Source organism: Diadema antillarum, unplaced genomic scaffold (assembly GCF_040938485.1).
Source record: "Diadema antillarum isolate AM-2024a unplaced genomic scaffold, OU_Dant_1.0 seq00001065_RagTag, whole genome shotgun sequence".
NCBI classification, from domain to species: Eukaryota; Metazoa; Echinodermata; class Echinoidea; order Diadematoida; family Diadematidae; genus Diadema; species Diadema antillarum.
In genome coordinates, this window is record NW_027271891.1 from 449982 (window position 1) to 471369 (window position 21388).

The 21388-nt window shown below is 38.3% G+C and overlaps 1 protein-coding gene across 1 annotated transcript in view; it reads left to right on the forward strand.

Moving 5' to 3' along the window:
* The first annotated feature begins 212 nt into the window (after positions 1-212).
* LOC139743283 (uncharacterized) overlaps positions 213-21388 on the forward strand; it is a 32335-nt gene continuing 11159 nt past the window's right edge. The window contains exon 1 of the mRNA XM_071653776.1: positions 213-420. Within this exon, the coding sequence (XP_071509877.1) occupies positions 213-420 (208 nt within the window). The remainder of the gene's footprint in view (positions 421-21388) is intronic.

Below are 21388 nucleotides of genomic sequence, written 5' to 3' on the forward strand. Positions count from 1 at the left end.
CAAAAGACTCTGATCATTTTTAACTACCACCACATCCCCTCTTCCTCATACTCAAAGAAGACAAAAAGCTAGCATCCCATTCTCGCCTCCATATCTCCCTGGAAACGCTTCATGCGCCACCGCATCCTTCTCTTCCTCCTCGTTCTCATTCACTTTTTCTCGTCCCGCACAGTCAGTGCCGAAGATTTTCCTCCGGCGCCTTTCGAGCAGCCATGGCCTTAAAGCTCGGCAGCCTTTCCGACTCTCCTCACACACTGACAACCTGTAGCTCGTCCGTACCGCCAGTTAGCATGAAGAGTCACATCGCAACTCCCACACCTGTATCGGCTAGAGCTTCCCAGAGACCGGCTTCGGCACCCATCATTCAATTCTTCCCCAACGCGGCCAAGACTCTTCCCATCTCTATGGTGAACCCAAGCGGTAAGTCAGACAAATCAAAATTACATTTCATGTCCATCCATTTTCCTTGACTAAATATCTTTGGAACGTTTTGCTCCTTTTTATCCTAACAATATTGATATTTTGCCGAATATCTGTTTCATCTGCATGTGTTTATGTTTTTAAAAAATCAATTTATATTACAGCATGCATGAAAAAGAGTCAAGAATTTCTAAAACGCGCAATGAATACGTTTTGTACTAATTTCAATTCAAGGTGGGTTGCCGATTATTGAGTGTGTAATTTGGGTTTACTTTCCATGCGTCGCTGATATGCATATATTGACAGAAAGCGTTACATATTGATTTGTTGCAATTGACGCGCTCTATGATTTGTTGGACTATGACAGCTTTTGATTTGTGTTTGTGAAGAATTACATAATTACACAATGTAATTACTTTTTAAGCTTATACTATTCTGTGAGCTTATGTTACTTGCGACCTGTTACTTTCGACAACCTATGGCAAAACATCCTCAAACAATGACTGAAAGGTCAGATATCGAGATACTTAATCTCTCATCCGTTGTTTCACTCATACGTGTACACAGCACTTGTAAATTTCGTCGGCTACTTGAAAGTTATTACGCAGAAGTCAATTGGTCGTTTCTGGACGCCATTGTTCTGCTCGCAAAAAGAGTGTCGGGGAAAATGCGATACACAGCACAACAATCGACAGACGTATTTCATAATAGGTCACACTTCTCCCCTTATCGAAATAGGGTAATATCCGCACTTCATGGGTGACTTTTGCCCTCTTTTCCCTGCGGCTTCAATGGCAAATGGACAGCGTAAAAAGGGACAATTTTACGGACCCGGGTTATGGCGAGAGAGGGAAAAAGAACAGTCAACTTTGCAAATTGCTATAAGTTTAAGAAGTCAAATGGCAGCATTTGTGCTGTGATTCGGCGAGCCTTGAACTAAGCTGTTTGCCTTGCCTCCGTTCGCCGCGGTTCGAATATTGATACAGCGTTCCGATCAGTCGCAAAATCCAAACTGGGCCTCGTGCGATTTGTTTGCAAAAACTCTCTAAATAGCTTTCCTCATTTTAGTCAGCTCCCGATACCCTGTCAATCTTTCTCTCACATCGAGGAGTAGCTGTCCGGGCCTCGCGCCTTCCATTTCTATTCCTAGTCGCGCAAAGTCCTTACAATCCATTTCCCATTACTCCTTGTTACTTTCTACATAACTTTATAAAGTCTTTATTCTTCAGTTGTTTTCAGAGACTCATAATATTGTTTCCAATAATGTATAAAAAAAGAGTGCTTTCACGTAAGATGCCCATAGTTTCACCATTGCTGATGATACACTTTATAGCAGTGACAGTGGTAACATTACTCTAAACTGACAGCGGGAGATAAGGGTATAATATAAAAGAAAGCAGTGCCTAGTTTCATCCAAGAGTCTTTGAAATCATAATTAAAGACAGTGCCCTAGGGTCTAATGCACAAACTGTTTTCTTTCATATTCAATTAAGCAACTATAGTTGATGAGATCCCCGGTAAGAATCAATTCATCTGATAAACATGTTTTAACTCTGTGAAGACAAGTGACTTGTTAATCTTATTTTTGTCAAATTTCTTAGCTACCTCTTTACGATCCTCTCTTCTCTCTCTCTCTCTCTCTCTCTCTCTCTCTCTCTCTCTGTCTTTTTATCATTATCCACTGTAGAATCATTTTAGAGGACTTTTTCCTTTTTTGTTATTTTCTCCCTCAATACAGTCTTTTCGCGATCGTGTTGTATTTCCATTTCATCAATCACAACATTGTTAGAACACCGTAAGTGTAGAATGTCGATCATTCATTTGATATTCTAGTAAGTATTGAAATATTAAACTTATAGATGGTTGGTTTACGTGGAAACGATGGAATAGGTATAAATGACTGGTTTCCAATATTATAAACATCTTAATCATATTCTCTTGATCCACTTTCTTTGGTTGCTATCTTTGCTCCCTGAAATGTCTTGACTTATTTCTAATGTTGGCAACAGTGGAAAATCTTCCAGCCGTCTTCATGACTCGCGATGAAACCTTAAAGTAGATAAATTAAATTATTGGATTAACTATGACCAACAATTCTTACCTTTACTTTCCACATAGCAGCAAGTAGCGTTTGATATGTGAAAAATTTGGGCCACCCGGCGCAAATGTGGAACTGCACTGAACCCCACTGCACTGATCGTCATTTCCCCCTCTATGGTGATTTAAGAGCTGCCATCGTAACTCTCTTTTTATTCATGTCGAAAAGCAGAAACATCTTTGAATTCTTCCGCAGGCTGCTATTTCGTTATACTGTGATGACAGTCAAACTAATATTTCATTGTGAGTGTGGTGTGCATACTTTGTGCAAAATGTGTCACCGAGGAGGTTTTCCATAGCTACACAATTTTATTGCTTTAGATGCATCACGAGCTACATGGCTCGTGTGCGTTTATTTCTTTTTCGTGCTCTTCGTGCCAAAAATTATCGAACATTTTAATAGCGAGTTAAACGGATGTATAAAACCGCACTTTACCGACTCGCTGTCTTGAGAGCCGCTGTTTGTCACTGTCACTCTGGATGATTCTCTCCATGTTTGAATTTGATTTGTGTCTGAAGCTGAACAGAAGACAACAGGTGGCAATGGAGTGCCGCTCCGGTCCCCACACCGTCGGCCACCCCGTATCCAACTCAATTTGAGCAGAGAGAAAACCTCATAATGTGCCATCAATATTTCTTCTCGTTTTTAAGAACATGAGAGAACGAGTGGGGTAACAATTCTTGACCTTCCTTCTCCAGAGTTGCATCGTTAATATCAAGAAATCTAAACTTGTTTTCATATAAGGATGAATAATTATTTTCACAGATATCGCTTTCTGTCCCACTGTCTTCACAATGGATAAAACGACCTGAGAGGAAAGTTATCAAACCTACACTCTTTGTGGTCATGATAAGCACATTTTCTTAGTGAATAGGCACACATCATTTATGTCACTGAAAGCATTAAGAGTAAATTAAAGACATCGCGACCGACGAAATAAAAAAAAAATGTAAGTAACCAACTTCTCGATAGATTGCTCACAGTGAATCTAAGGATTGTTGCAGTTTTATATTGTTGTAGTAAAAGGCTATAATGCATTAGATTCCCAAGCGTTTATGGATGTGCTTTTTCAATTGTTCCAAACCCTATCCGACAGCTATTGGTGGTTTGTTATCAAAGTCTGAAATAATTGACAGGTACTTAGGTGATGATAGTTTAAAAGTCCCTTGCAATTTTTATATCTTGGTTATTTTCTAAATTATAAAGATGATTTGTTACATTCTTTCCTTATCAGTTTATTATGGTAGTTGGGAATCAGAATTGCACCGAAATAAAGTCAGAAGTAAAGAATAAAAAGTGCGATATCGTTATTATTTACAAGTAAGATATTCGTGTTGCGCATGGCGGCATTCCATGAAAGGCTCTGGAGTCTTAGTGCCGCGTTCGACATCATCCAGTTAAAGCCTACTGTCAGAATAAGATGCACATAGAATGACTTCAAGGTTTCATAGAATGACGATGGAGATGAGTTTCCATAATTTCTGTCTGGAAACAAACTTCAAATGTTATATCATGTCTGTCACATGCGTGTATCAGCCGTTTTTGATGAAGTTATTGTTTAGTTCATACTCTACATGCTCTTTGATACCAAATTTATGATAAACGGATGTTTGGGAAGCGACACTATCAGTGACTATACAATCATTCCCATTCAGCTGCAAGACTTGGAGAAATGTTATGTAAAGGTTTTCATGGTTGCCTGATATGATGGTCATTTCATGATTCGTATTTTTTTTTCTGACTGATCAATGGCTTGTGGAGTTCATGGAGTCACATGTCAAACTGATGTCCCATATTATTATTCATTTATTGAAGGAAAGAATAAAGATGAGATAAAACCAATAATAAAATCAAATATTTTCTGTGCAAGGTTTCCCTTTCATAGGTTCCGTCAGCTTTTCAATCAGCTAATTTGAATGTTGATTAATGCAACAGAAAATCGAAGAGCGATACCTACTGAGGACAGTAGACTTTAAAGGGATGGTAAAGTATTGGTGGAGTTGAGGATTGGGCTTTTAACTTTTTGCGAAATACCAAGAAACCACTTATGAAATAGTACAGAGCATGCCATTCTAACAGGAATTCAAAGTTTATATGGCGAAAATCGGTTTTGGAATGGCTGAGACATCCAAAAACAAAGTTAAACAAAGCAATCGTAATAAAAGGTGGATCCCACCTTTTAATAGGTTTGTTCTGTTTTGGATATATCAACCATTTCAAAACCAATTTTCATCAAATAAAAATCGAATTTCTCTTGGAATTACATGCTCTTTCACATTTCATAAGAGGTTTCTCATTATCTTAAAAAAAAAACAACCCTGAAGTTAGGTCTCAACTAAAATTATACATTCCCTTTAAATATCCAGTGAATGTCTCAATGTCCTGATTACAATACTTTAGATTATCACAATCTCTCATCTGGTGACAAGTTAATGGGATTTTAGTAGAACTTTGACATTCATGAAGATTATTGTTTGTAATACTGGTACTAATACCATGTCCTGTAATGCTAACATGGTGTGATAACGACAGAAATGACAATGATTGTAATGCCTACGATGTCAAAATAATGATTTTATCGTACTACTAATTCTACTACTATATACTACAGCTACTACAGTTCACTGAGTGTGCAGTCATTAAATTTGTACACACATATGTGCGTATTTATGTATATATATATATATATATATATATATATATATATATATATATGATAAGTATATAGTTTCTCGCTACATCGTCACTGAACAGGCTGTGTGACTGCATGAAATTCGATCAAGTCCAGTGCTAGGATCATTGGGCCGTCCACAAGAAGTGTGTTGGATATGGTTCCATAATTGAAAGTAGTACACCTAATAAAGCACTTTCTCACCACTAAACCCACGCAGTGATTATTTGAGTTTAACTCTCACACTTAATTACCTTCCCAAAAGGGGGAAATTTTAATCTTTAGTCGGCTGTTGACACGTGTGCACTTGACGACTACATGTGATAAAAGCGTAAGGAGTATTTAGATTTCATTAGCTATCAATTCATATCCGTAAATTAAAGTTTAACTAAATCTTTGCTACATGAGGGTAGAGCAGAGAGGGATAGACGGTAAACATGGTGAGAGAGAAACAGAGAGGGGGAGAGAGAGAAGGAGGGAGAGGATAAGGAGAAAAGGGAGGGAAGAGGGGATGAACGAGACGTGTGAGGTGTATGTGTGTTTGTTCGTGAGTGCACATGCATTTGTATGTGTGTTTGTCTGTGTATGTCAACGCGAAGGGGGTGCGGATCTCATGGTAGTGATATGGTCTTTGTCCATGGCCCTTTAATACCATTTCCAGACGTGATACATAGTTAAAATCTTCTACGAGCTTCTCGATAATTCACTGAAAGTAAGTGAGAAAATTGATCTTGCACAGATAACAATATAGGCAGACAAGATTAACAATTAGACTAAAGACTTTACATACAATTGCAATATGCTTTTTCAAAACTAATATGAACACGATCAGATTTTACAACAACAAAAAAGTGCTATGATGAGCTTTGGTTGATTACTAATCAACATGGAGAAGTGTTGCATTATCTTGTTTTCGAAACCACGTACATAAAGGACACTGACTATTTAAAGTTCCAATTTTAGAAAATTATTAAACATGTAGGCTTCTGTCAAAAATGTTTAATACTAAGACAAATAGCAAATAGACTCTGAACCTTGCCAAAGAAGACTGAGCTCATTATGGATAGATTCTAAAATCATCGCATGTCTGTTTGCAGAAATTAAACGCCTTTGAGAAATCAGTGTCATTTGTACTATGCATATATAATTTATGTATATATCTATAAAAATAGAATGTTTTCTTCTTTTTGTTACTCATCATCACATGTATTTTGTTGATTTAGGTTTTTGTAATTATACAAATAATTATACAAATACGTTCTGCTTATACATTGTATATGATTTTCTCTGTTTATTTCATGGAAATGAAAATAAATTTGAACTTTGAACTTTGAAGTATTCTGACACGCAAATCCTGTTGAGATACATTTCTGACAGCAGACTCAAACCACTCTCCTCAGCGCGAAGATGGTGCACATTGGTGGGACCACGTGACTTTACCTTTGGCATGGAGATACTAATTTAGTCTGAAGAAATGTTAAAAACTGTATGGAGCTGTTAAACAAGCATAATTACACACAACAATTTTGGAAGTGAGAGTGTAGAAATGGCGGATGAAGTTCGCATTTTATGACACCGAGAATTTTGACGTCACAACTAAAATGAAAATGATGATAAAAATATGTATCTTCACAGTTTAATTTTCACTATTAACGTAATAGATTAGGATATTTAGAAAAAAAAAAAACAAAGGACCCTAAACCATATCTACATTGTGTATTTTCTTTAAACATGCTCATTAAAGTGACCAAATTAGCTCATGTACAATTACACGTAAAAAGAATTGTCGGAGCTCCTGTTAGCAACAGAATAAATTCATGTGAATTGTTACTGTATAATACCTTGATTTCAGGCGAGTATCTTTTGTTTTTATCATAAATGTTAACCTTTGCAAGTGGAAAAAAAAATCAGCCGTATTGAGTTTTATCATTTCATTTTATGACCGCTCTGTACAACACTCATTGCATGGACAAGGAAAATAAATGTACTAGAATAAAGAGTTCTTCACTAAAAGTCAGAACTCACTTCTCGCGGACAAATACTTATCCATATTTTGTTGAAATACTCTGCAAGGTTAAAGTGAGATTAACCACGTGGCGCACGAACGGGTCTGATTTCTTAGTCAAACACCGGGGGTGGTGAAGTCGTAACGCTCTTTGTTGAGCTACTTCCGAGGGCAAAGGTCACCGTCTGGAATGGGAGTGCCTTGTGTAATGACAGAGAAATCACTCGTTTGAAGCTGACATGACGGAGGCTAGGGAGATTGGGACACTCAAATGAAGCCGTTCTGGTTTTCATCAACATCAGCCTATTGTAAACAATAAAGGTCATTCTCACTGCTATGGGCCATAACATAAAGTGGGCACATTTCACCGTTAGATTGTTTTGATAAAAATCAGGCAGTTTAAAAAAACAATAATAATAATCGTGTTTATGTGTTGTGTGTTTGTGCATTTCTTCTAGTGATGCGTTTGTATCACTCAGTTTTCACGGTACAGATGTTTCATTTTAACAGCTACGTAGCCCGTAATTTGCTCACTGTCATAAGCTATCTAAATTCAGCCCTTGAAAGTAATTGACGTTTGCATTGGTACTATAGTAACTATATTATCATTGTTGCTAGGTAAGACGAGAGCCCACAAGCATTATGAAGCGACTGTTCTGTTTACCAATGTTGATGAAGCCGAGTACGACCGAATTTTGAAGGACTTTCGTGGGATCTCGTATTGCAAAAATTCCCAATTCATGAACTTGCCTCTGCAAGCAAGGGCACTCACAGAGTATATCTGTATAAAATGTGCCCTTTGTAGAACAACCAGGACCAGTCTGCCTGTGACAGAAAGCAAGCACCAAAGTAATCTCCATGATAGAAGTCATGTTACAGAGTTCCATGTGATAGGCCAGCGAGTGTGAAACATAGGGGAGGCCTCAGACATGACCAAAGACGTAATATATCTAAAAGAGTTTGAGTCCACAATGTGGCCAGTACCAATGAATGTTAGTCATCTTTGGAAAGCCCACAACAAAGTTGCTTCCAACATTGATTTGGTAGATGGGAAGTAAATGTGTGTCACATATTCTCTCTCTCTCTCTCTCTCTCTCTCTCTCTCTCTCTCTCTCTCTCTCTCTCTCCCCAAGTCGTGGGAGTCACATAGAACCTGCGGTGACAACACTTAGGTGATCTACCAGTGGTCTCACTTAAAAGATCCCTCCATGTGATACATACATGTATATAATTATTATGCATGTATTATTGAACACAAAAAAAATGCAAAACAAGAAACCATCTAGTTTTATATGCCAAACAATAGATTCACCCATGCGTAATAGATTTCACTCCACACATTGGCAAAGGAGTAAATACTGTTAAGACTTACAATTTGTGTAATGGTATTCCCTCCCTATATGCAGAAGTTTGAAAAGGTGAAGAACAGGTTTTCGTGTGGAATAGGTATCCAACCGAATCAATGAGTGGATGTACATGGTCGTTAAATGGACAGGTGCTTAACATATCCGATTACAATATTCTCCTTTCTCTTAACCTTATTCAGTTGTGGGTTTCATTTCTTGTCACTTCTGCTCTATTGTTTTCATAATCACCGTTACTCATACCTTGGCGTAAGTCTTTCATTGAATTATTACAACCACTTTCCCAGAGTACCGATATTATTCATAAATAATTATTCTATTCGTGTGATATCACGGGGAGAGTTTACTTAAAGCAGAACATGTAAGTAGCAAGTGGAACTAACTTACCCAGTTAGAACTTTTAGTATCCCATAAACACGCTTTACTTTAGAGACGCTGCCGGTGGAGCGCGGGTAACTTTCGGCCTCCACTCAGGTCTTCTTTGAACTCGCTGGCTGAGAGCAGCACGAGCCGTGGCGAATCCTGCTCTCTAACAAGCGTGCGGGTCGCGTGCCTATGCCGCTCATTCGCGTGCCGCTGGTTCGGCGGGCATCTAACACTTTTCTACATTCGCGTGGTAATGCCCAAGCAACTCCACCTACCTGCACCTCGGCCTCTCTCTCTCTCTCTTTCGGTGTATTCTCACCAACCGGGGTTCGCTGAGGTCCTGGCGTGAAGATCCCGCTTAAAAGTGAACCAAGGTCTTCCCAAATAATGTGAATTTCACTATTCGAAAGTGGCGTTGAGTGTTCAACCATTTAGATGGGAACTGTACACACTGTAAATAATCTACAAATTATGCTGCATTTATATTTGAAACGTATTTCATTTACTAAGATACTTGATCTCACTTTCCTTTTATCGTACTCCGAAAAGAATTGTATTATCGGGCCTTCTGTAGTGACGATTCATGATCAATGTGTAGGATCAATCAAAGTGTTCGATTGATTGAGATCAAACTATAACACACAATATAGTACAAGTCACGAGTCGACCCACATCTTTTCTTTCTTTATCTTTTTTTAAACTGTCTTTCTACCGAACCAAAATTGGACTCAAGAGCTTAACACATTTCCTTTGAGTGTCATGAGTTCACATGTAGATTGAGGATCAGGTGAGAGGGAGGGACATGCACAAGGGCGTAAGAATTCAAGATCCTGAATTTTACCCTTTACTGCTGGACTTTGCAAGAGACCTGCAAATAAACGATGAGGTAGATATAACTTTATTTTGACTTTCAGTCACCAAAGACAAACAGTTCTCCACAAGAAGAGAGAGAGAGAGAGATCGTCAAGGTCTCTTGATATGATTCAATATAGTCTAAAAAAGTGCGCTATTTTCTTCTTTTTTTCAGCTGTCAACCGTGTCATACACTCGCTAGACCTCTTCAAGTTTTTGAGTGAGTTCATTTTGAAAAACACATACATACTTTTTAGTGGTTGGGTGAACAGCGAACTCGGGACGTCGTCAAGTGATGTGCTGAGCAGTTCGACGGGGCGGTAGTTCAAAGGGGAACCAATCCTCACCCATCTTTCAGCTCAATGACAACAGCAAGGGTGAGAAAAGTACTTTGGTAGACTTCTACCAGTCTCTCATATTGAAGCATACTTTTATACTTTCTGACTGCGTGGGAGATGACATCGGCGCTTTTGACCTCTGGTCCTGTTCTAGCCGTAATAGTGTTTATTTGAATTTTATAGCAACGTTTCAGCTGTTTGAAGTGAGGCTGAGAGAAGGCAGTACAAGGGGAAAGGCAAAAACGGAGAGAGAGAGAGAGCGCGCAACAGAGGTACATAGATTGATGAATAGATATGAAAATAAAGATGGTTAGACAATCAGTTGGACACTCGACAATTGAACGGATAGCTAAATTGAAAGAGATGCGAAAAATAGATATTTTCACTTGGATAGTGCAAGGACCAAGAACTATTGATACATCACCAACCTTAAGGTATGATATTTTTTCGGTCATCAGCATATAACATTATTTATGTCGTATTATAAAGATGAAATAGAGGGAGAGAGGGGGCGATGGATTATGTATTACATAATTTGTGTGTGTATGATATCATGTGAGTGTGTACATGAGAATAAGCAAGCTATGAATAAAAAACAACGAGAACACCGTTGATACCGTCGATATAATTTCGTGTTAAATTTGCTACCCAAAACGCTTGATTGTTACAAAATCCGATATAAAGGTTATGTCAAATTAGGGATTCTTCTGGTCATGGTACAGAGATACTTTTTGTTTGCCGACGTAAAAGAAAAAAATTATAATCACCGAATACAGACAGGATTTCTTGCGTATTTAGTCATAATTTTAGATTTACATTTTACTCGAAGAGTGATAATCATTCATACTTGATCATTCCTGGTAAGATATATAAGCCGCTAACTATACCATTAAATCTCTTAACACACAGTTTGTTTCATCATCAATACTAAATTCATGGTTATGTGAATTAGTTGCTATGCGCTGCACATCGAAAGATATACAAATGGCTACAATGCATGATAATTTCATAATAACATAAATTGACATGCATCACTATAAGGGAAACAATGGCTTTCACCAAATCAAAAGACATTCTATGGTGAAGGGAAAAAAGAGTAAAGAAAAGAGTAATAAGAGTAGTCATCAAGGAAGCTGTATCCGAAATTTTTAAAAAAGGATTGGAGGAGGTAAACGTGTTTGAATTCATTTGTGGTTTCTCTTTCCTTTATATGAAAAGATGAACAGAGCAGTTGACGAACGAGTACAATAAAACTTTAACATCTCGTTAGGGACCACCAACCACAATAAGCTTGGCATGCTTGGGTCGCAAGGATGTGCGCTGCTCTGAGACTGAAGTCATCTCCTCTTGAGTTCGATCATCCGAAGGCTTTAGTGGGAACAGACTATAGTGTTAGTATACGTTGACTTCACATCCAGCGTTCTCCTCCTCTCTGCACTTCTGACCAGATTTGTCCCTTACGCCTCCCTCAAGCCCTCCTGGTTTTTAATCAACGCATCCTGGGTCATTCGACACGGAAATAATCCAAATAAATATCAATGTGATCTGCCCGTCTATCCCCGGGTGTTGGTTCTGCAAAAGGTCAGTTGTCATCAAATAACAGATATGTGATTTATTACCTTATCCTGAAGAACATTACTCCTCCTATTAGATGGAGAATCAACACCACAGAATACCCCACGTCAGCTGAAGAAGAAAGTTTCTCCTGCCTGCCTCGGCTTTTTTCCCCCGTCTCCCTCTCCTGCCTTAGGCCTTCTCTCTCTCTCTCTCTCTCTCTCTCTCTCTCTCCATTGCTTCCCTTCTCATGCATATTCGCCATGTAGGAACAGGGGCAAGTTTGAAAACTGAGTGTGAAATTCTGGGTAAGGAGATTAACAATTTACATAAACTTAGAGGTAACAAATATTTGACGTTTTCCTGACTCAAAATTCTAAGGCAGTTTCAATGAAATTGTCTGTGTAGGATTGAATTGCATTTAGATGTAAGGAAGAAATAAGGAAAGTACTTTGATATGTGGCTAATTTTATAAAGGATTTTGGGGATGATCTTTGTTTATGACGTACCAGCAACATAGAGATGATAGTAAAGACCTACCATCTGACCGATTGCCGCGATGTAGCCCTACATTAATTTGGTTCACTGTCAGAACGGGCGTCTATTAGATTGTTATCTTGCATCCCGGCAGTGGGCATTACGCGGCATGAAGCGCCATCTTTTGGCCGAATAGCTCCATGTATATTAGTCTCGCACAACATATTCATTTTATTATTCGCTGCAAGTGTGAAAACCCAAGTAAAACCCATATCGCAAATACCCTACACTGTAGAACATAGTGCACAGATGTCTCATTTTATACTACATAAAGATTCAAGAAAAATTCATTCTTTTGACAATAAAGTCTTAAAATTTTCAGGAACGTGTTATTATTCTTTCTTTTTTTCTATTGTTTTGTTTTGTTTTGTTTGTTGTTGTTGTTGTTTGGTTGTTTGTTTGTTTGTTTGTTTGTTTTTTGGGGGGAGCCTAAATTCTACATGTTGCATTATGACCCCGTAAAAAGGAATATATTACCGAATGTGTAACCAAGTATAATACCCTAGTTTGATTTGCCTTGGCAAACGACGAGATAAACTCTGCAGGAATAGAAAATTTGTACAACATAAATAATGTACTCAAAAGGACCTTTTCATATATGCACGCCCTGTCCACAGTCTGTGTTTCAGGCCTACGGGATAATATCCTGAACACTAGCCTCAGTCGGGACACTTTGAGGCTCAAACTAAAGAACCAATCATACGAGCTCAGTGAGAAAATTTGTGAACTGTCTGTAATCAAACTTTTTACATTAGTGTTAGTGCTGGCTACGCTACGTTCTGAAATAATTAATAGGACAAGGGGGGGAGATTATCTTGTGTGCAAAACGACAACAAAACACTCTGAAGCACTTCTATCTCTGTGAGCGTCTACTCGACTAAATTTACAACATACCCCTTTCCTGCATTGCTATCTTAAAGTCATAAATAAAAGTCCTACATGCATGGTTTACGAGGGTCTGTCTTTAGCGGTTTTGTTAGCACCTTTTTATCGGTAATCACTGTAGTCACTTAGCCGCCCTTCTTGTTTATGGAGCATGAGCAGCAAAAACGTCGATGGGCGACTTGATTAGTTTTTAAAGATTTATTTCAAGGAGAGTTCGCCCCCTTTTACCCTCATTTGCCTCGGCATTCCCTTCTCCCCCCCCCCCCCCCCTCTCTCTCTCTCTCTCTCTCTCTCTCTCTCTGTCTTTTTCTATATCTTCTCTTTCTTGTTAAATTCTTGATAGATTGTATACCGTGTGCAGGCAGTTCACACTGAATTGGGAATCAAACTGAACTTTAGCATTTTTTTTTCTTTACGCGACTGGGCATCTGTCTAAAACTTTCAAAATTGTATTCATAACGAAAACATCACTCAGTCATTACGATATCAAGCAGGGTTAGCTGCCTTTGTTCAGAGTTAGCCTTGATGTTGCTGCTATAATTATGATGATGATGTTATATCGAGATGAGTAGAAGCATGTCATCATTAGCGCACGAGCTAGGTGGTTAAACGTACCAATAAACTTGTTTATGCCTGTAAGGTAGACTATTTTCATTATAATTTCATTATCCAGTTAAGGGGGAGAAGGATTAATTTTGCTGAGAAGGCATCTGAAAGCGTTCGCGCAAAAAAAAAAAATCCCGAAATCCGAGAACCATTTTTATTATAGTGCTAAAGACCTCCTGCGAAGCAAACCTCTGAACAACAGTAAATTATAATAGCTAAAACTATGAAACTCATAAACAAATTAGAGAAAGTGTGACGTCATGACACTGTGAAAATCCTAAAGTCCTGCAGTGACGTCGCAAACTGTCATAGTCTTCTCATCCAGCGATGGCGGCACTAAAACCTTAAAAATGCATAACTTTTAAACGGATTGCCCGATTTTCCTCAAACTTTCACTGATTGCTACATTGCTACATTCAATGAGTCTATACAGATATTCATGAGTGATTATTTTTTAACAATTCCCTTGACAGACGAAATATCCCACTCACATTCTTTTTGTCTGCATATGAAATTACAACTGTGAAAGTGCAAGCAATATGTTTGTATGTGTGTGTGTGGTGTGTGTGTGTGTGTGTGTTTGTTTGTTTTTCTTTTTTCGCTGTGTTTTGCTTTGTTTCTGTAAAGTGCCCACTGAACCCAGTAATAGACGACTTTACATCTATGCGTCAAAACCTTATCTTACTATGTTCGGTTCAAACTTTCACTGATATGTTTCTTCCAGTTTGTATATCCCTCCTCTGAGTGTATTCTCAAAAACGAAATTTTACCATGAGACCACGACATTCTATTTGGTGCCCACTTTCAGCCGTCATGGTGGTGCCGTCATTCAAAAGGTTCTCTATTGGAGACAAAAATGCGAAGCCTACTTTGTCTCAAAATCGCTTTAAAGAATCAACTTCCTTGCTGTTGGACGACTACATAATAGATGAGAGTCATCATGAGGTGACATTGTGCTCAACAGGGTGTGGCAGTGATGACACTTGAAGGAGTAAAAAATGAGGTGTTCTGTACGATTTTGAATCCGATGCAGCAAATTAGAGGTTCCAAACAAGGGATGTGTTAGTAGACTTGCGGAATTTCGGTTCACGATCACAACCTTTTACGTTTTAATTGTCTCAGGTTGTTACTCTTTGTATTGGCGATATTTTCGTAACAACGCCTTTGTGATACTCTTTTGAAGACATATTTGATTTTGTTCCTTTTAAAGTTGTTTACCCCAAATTAAGAGAATATTATGGATATCATCTTATTAATGCTACGTTTACACCATATTCCCGGCGGCCACGGCAGCAGCGTTTGCCCAAAACGTAGCGAGCCCTGAGTGGGTGGGATATTCTCCCTTTTCTCCTGTTGTCATGTTCGTTCCAGCCCTCGCTCAAGGGAACATGTACCTGTCAAACGCCGTTCTCATTGCGTTTGGTCAGGCTGGACTCCCGGGCTAGACTACAAATATTTCCCGTCGCGTCACACTACAGACCGTGCTCAAGTTTTGTTACAGCCTATTACGTGCTGTTGCGTTTTGTCGAGCTCATCCCGTTTTAATACGGCCTTCTAAGTTTGTCATCTGCATCGGACTGCCGTGGCAAATTTTTTGACAGTTTAACAATCTAGCACCTCATCCATGGCCTGTCACGTTTGCCCATCCGTCCCACCGCGTTGTCTCACGTCCATTGTCCACTGTGACCCGAAACGTGATTGCCGTGGCCGACATGATGTATACGAATAGCATTAGCAATCTACCCCATATCCCTCTCTATCCCCTCCCCACCCCACCCCAACCATGTTCCTGCATTTCACAATTATCATATACAATGCTTGCTCACCATGGCAAACGACGATGACACTTCGAACTAGAACGAATTCGGCCCCATTTTTATTTTTGTTCTCTCTTTCACCTGTTCAACTCCTTTTCTCGATCACCCTCTCCCTCTCTCTTCGTCTCTCCCCTCTCAGTCCCCCCCCCCCCCACCCTTCTCTCACTCTTTCCCACTCTCACTAACAATAGTGAAGGCGAGTAAAGCGGAATGGAGTGTTTTTGCTGAAAAGGCGGTCATGATTTTTGTCTCCTTTGTCGACAAGGAACACTAAAACTCACGTGCCTGACCCATTTTCTCAGGTCGACATAGTCCATTTACTGCTCTCCGACTAGCGTTTTATAATACTCTCTGTCTCATCTTGCTAATAGCGTTGTTTAATAGCTATCATTTTATTTTGAATAAATGTATGATCACTTCATTTCTTACTATATCAATCAGAAGAGCCCTAGTAATCCTATAACATGCATGTTACTAGATCTGCAGTCAGCCAGGGCATTAACAAGACTGTCTTGCACCGTACACTGATAGATATTCAGTGGATACTCTTAGAACGACAATATCTTCACATGACTGTGTTCAGAAAAACAAAGAAATAAGAGAATTAGAGAATGAAGAGAGTTGCAGAAATTTTACACTACTCATAATAATACAGGACCATGTGCATCTAATGCCATAGTACCTAACACAACACGAATGAAAATTTATTCTTTTAGATTTCAAACTATGAAAATCGTATGAAGTGATATTTGCAGGGTGTAATTTCTTAATTTCTAAATCCTATATGATGTGGGTCAACTGGTCAAATCAAACCTAACTCAGTACGATAGATAATGAACTCTGGCCCAACGACATTAACCTTTGGAGGTTTCTACTAAATGTCAGATGATAAAACCTTAAAGTTATATCAAACCCTGTTGTTCTTTTCTTTTTTTCCAATCATAAAATTGTTCCTTGCATTTTCCCAGTTCCTCCAGCTAGAACAAAGACTTTCAAGAAACAAAGAAAAACTGTAGTACAGTTTGCCTCTCCCATCTTTCAACAGCCATCTAGATTCACATGTATCAAATTAATGCGTCCAAATCGGGGGAATAATGTTATTTTTATCCGCGAGCTTAATTTGTTACAGGATCCCTCTTCAAGCAACATGCCGAAGTTGCCGCGACAAAGGATCATGGGAAATCGGAACAACCCGTACCAAATTGCCCGCCGAGTCAAACTCAATTTCAACAACCATAAGGGGCTGGATTTTACGACGGCTCCCACAAATTTTTATTATCCATTTGTTTCGGTTTTTTTTTCATTTCTCTAGCAACAGTAACTTGTCAAAATGAATAGGGATCTGAAATCTATCAAAGACAAAAATGAAAACAAAAACTGAAAGAACAAATGTCCCACGTAAGTAGAGAAACATTTTCCCTCGAACAATAATATCGAGAATTGCGTATTCCATAAGAAACAAAAAGGGGAACAAAATATTTTTATTTCATGTGCCACATTAGCCTCAAAGAGAATTTCAAAGAGATTGTTGTCATATCTGTTTCAGTAAATAAAAAATCTTTACTATAGAAGTAAGATACGGAGCTATCATGACAATGATAGCATATTAGGTAAGTTTCAAATACGTTTCACAATTACAGTAATCAAGTTTCCAGGTAAACACTAGTCCTAATGCTATTCAAAAAGTCAAAGGGAACGTCACTCGAAGACATAAAAGTTTCCTTTCCTATCTTTTTCTATCACACCTTGCAGCATTATATGATCTGATAAGTTCATGTTATCACACTTCACCATTTACTTTCGCATTGAAAGCATATGAATATGTCAAATTTATATACATGGCAGATATTACAGGTTTCTTGTTTGCTTGTTTGTTTGTTTGTTTGTTTGTTTGTTTGTTTGTTTGATTGTTTGTTTGTTTGTTTTAATCAGTATCATGCGTTTCTAACGATTCCTTCAAGGGACTTCCAGCTTGAGCATCAGATGAAAACCAGTTGTTTCCATGGTATAGACACTTCACGTGTTGTTCATTGTTTGACTATGGAAAGAAAATACTTCAGTTGAGTAGTAAATGTGAATGTCACTTCTACTGACCTCTGTAGAAATTGGTCATCGCTTCTTTCATTGCTGAAACCTCTAGTACGAGGTATGTGTGCTTTACTTTCTTTGAATTAGAAACACGTTTTCATGACTGGTTCAAGAATCAACAGTAATCTGCATACTCTTGACTTTATACTACCCATTTACTATTGTGCTCTTCTTGATTTGTCAAATAAAGACGGCTGGACCTCAAAGTGTCAGAAACGACACTAAATTGAGATGAAATTCGATGTTTTTAAGCCTGTCATTTTGTAAACATGACGGAAACGCGGGAAAAGCTGCAAACTCAAGGCAAGATTCTTCGAAGTGAAATGTAGTTAGTCGGCTTTTAGTTTGCCTCAACAAATATGTCACTGTCTAAACATAAAGGGAAATATCAGTCACACTTCAATCAGGTAGGTATCTGGTGAATCAATCATATTTATAGATAATGGACAAAAAATCTATGATGAAAATTCTTCAGCTGGTAAGGAAATCATGCAATTGTGCACACATTGTAGGGATAAGTGGGGCACATTGGCCAATTCAATCAATGCTTGTTTTACACCCAGATTCATCTTCTGTAAGACTCGAACCGTCGGGAGTTCATTTTCTACAGTTAATCATTTGAAATTGGAGGCAAATTGTTTATAATGCATTCAATGTTCTTACCAGATAAGATCAGTAAAAGAAGATAGTTAGGTTTACTGTACTTTCTTCTCTTTCTCTGTCTTCGTCTCTCTCTCTCTTTGATTATAGCACCCAAATGTTTAAAGAGTTATAGGGAAGAGAGTACATATAAGGTTCACTCGGGCCTCTTTGAAAGCAGTGCATCGCATTCATGAAATCTCCTTTTCATATATGAAAATTCCTTTCCATCTGTGAAAAAGTTGTGAATATTCTGCTTTATCATTGCAAATTTTCACTCGAAAAATTAATTTCTATCTATGGAAATTCCTTTTCGATGTATCTTCAAATACTTTTTTTCACCCATATGAAACCTCATTTTATCCAGTGAGAGATTGGAAAGTTGCTGCAGTTTCGTTTGAATTCAGAGCATCATGAGGCAGAGAAAATGATTCGAAACTCAACAAAATTGAACTTTGGTGAGACCACCTTGAATATGATCGTGCTTATCACGGTTTGTTGCTGTCGTCGTCATCGTCGTCGTTTGTTTGTCTGTTTGTTTGTTTGTTTTTTGTTTTGGCCAATGTTAACACTCTGTTATCCTTATCGCATCATTATCAATAATTCTATTTTAGAACTCTTTAATAAATAACTAGGATGGAATCATTATTAAGTTGTCACTAAAATTGTTCCTACTATGCTGTCGATCATTTTGCCTAATGCTGTTAACATGACATAAGAATGCAATGTTTTGCTTCACCGGTATGTTGTGAATGATGATTGCATCTTTCTGGTCAAGTTAGGAGGTGACATTGAGATAAACTGCTTTATATAAGATGCAGTTGCCCTTTTTCATGGAGAGATCCTACTGTTAGTTACTCAGATGATTGGGCCAACATTAAGTTTACCAAGTTTACTAAAAACATCACAAATTGCCGTCTTATCTGTATCTCTCTCTTGCTGTCCGTCCTACCGCAGATCACTTTGGTATCGTTCTTCAAACTTCATTGCTATCACCTTGAGACAGTTGGTTGTATGGTGCTTTGCGCCAATTTACAGACAGGACGGACTGATTGGAACTGATAAGTGTGGATTGACCTTGAATGGCGGTCGAGAAACTCATTTTCTTTCTTAGTGAAAATTGTTTTCATATATTTTTTTTTCTTTGTAAAGAGAGAAAGGGAAACTTTACCGTGAAATGCGGTGTACTATTCTGCTGCATGTTATTCTTGTGTACCACAAACCTTAAGGCCACAAACTTGACAAAGTAATTCTCCAGAAAGAAAGCTTTATGTTGGAAATCACGACAGAGATCTTCAAACTGTTAGGTCCACGTTTTCCATGATGGTTAGACAGAAGAAAAGACTGTAATTTGTTCAAATCGTCAATCAAATAAGAACAAGGAAAACTGCCTGGAGTAGATTTTTTTTTTTTTTTTTTTTTTTTGGGGGGGGGGGAGGGTTGCTTTTTTTTTAATAGTCATTTTATAGTCATCGTTTACTCTTTTATAAGACTAGGATGTGTCACTATAGTGTCTACGATATCTGGCTCATACATAGGCGATACCTCTTGAATATCATGTGTACGACAAAGAGAAATAGGGTAATTCATCACGAGTCTGATTGGAATTTATCTCCCCCCGATCTCTGAAACAACAAAATCGTCACTTTTTAATGATTTAGCCACCGGCTTCAATATTCTGAAAGCTTCTTTTAATTCCCACAAATCTTTTAAACACGGTGTCATTACTAACCAATGCGTAAACATCGTTCATCAGGGCTTGGGCGGTGCACTAACGATTACTCACTAATGACTGGCGTAACGAGCTAAGCGATTGGTTCAATCTCTCACCCAAGACGTTTTTTCTACGGCTTTTTAACCAATTACAAGGGGCGTCGCATCAGAGCTCGCGCGATTAGCGTACGGTATGACACGCGCTAAGCGATTGGCAGAATCCGGAACGCTGGAACAGGCGCACTCTGCACACTGCCAGTGACCGTGGCCAATTGGGAAATGTGTCTTGCTTTCCGAACGTGTTTCTTTGGAGAAAATCCCCGACGAGAAACGAGATCAGGTGGCGATGACATCTTGGTGTGGATCATGAAATGTCATCAATTCCTTGAAAGCAGATCAGTTTTCTCTGCATCTGAGAGCAGCGTCCTGGGGATCTCTCTCCCCCTCTCTCTTGCTTCATTTTCCCCTCTCTTTTCAAGAACCATAATTCATCTCGATGATTACGTTGCATGGAAGAAAGTACTTTTCGGTTATGTCCATAAGAATTAAGATGAAATATTAGATCGCTGGAGTGATCTAAAGCTGGAATGATCTAAAGGAACCAGTCCGAGCATTTTTTTTCTTTCTTGTCATCGCCCCCCCCCCCCCCATATATGACGGCGTGTCCTGTGTGTGTGTGTGCGTGTTCACCCCCTTTCGAAAAAGACAAAAGCAAAATAATTCAGACACTCTTGAATAACAGCCATGGTCTCATCAGTCCCCCCCCCCCCCATCTCTCTCTCTCCCGGCCTCTCTATCTTGCTCTTCCTTTCTCCTCATGTTAATGTCATATAATGACATAGAGGTCTATGCCTGTACGTGATTATATACATAATATGACTAGGTATGTATACGCAATGCATGTATATTTCTCCCTGAAATTAAAAGATATCATACATTTCAGTCTCTCTTTCATTCATTCATTCATTCATCCATCCATTCATACTTCCATTTCCAGCAGAAATATAGTAATATTTTACAGAAATTGAATGCATAAATTATTTCACACTGTATAATAAAAGAAATGTATAAGTTTGCAGAATATTGAAAGCATACAGAAATTCAATGAGATTTAGGAGACCATTAAAACAGCACCACTCATACAATTTTGTTTTGGAACTACTAGTACATTAAGTAGACAGATGTCCAATTGGCAGTATGTGCTTCGTCTAAAATACTAACCTAATCTATTTCTTCTTAACTTTTCTTTCTTTACCTTTTCTCTGATTTACGTGCAATAAAGGCAGTTTTAACTCAAATCTGCGTTAAAACAAAATAAAGGATTTCGACACAAAGGATGGCAATTTTAGAGTGTTCCATTGTATTGTGTAATCTTTATTACAATCCTTCCTTTAATGATCTCTTCTTTTCTTTTACTTTTTGACATAAATCACAA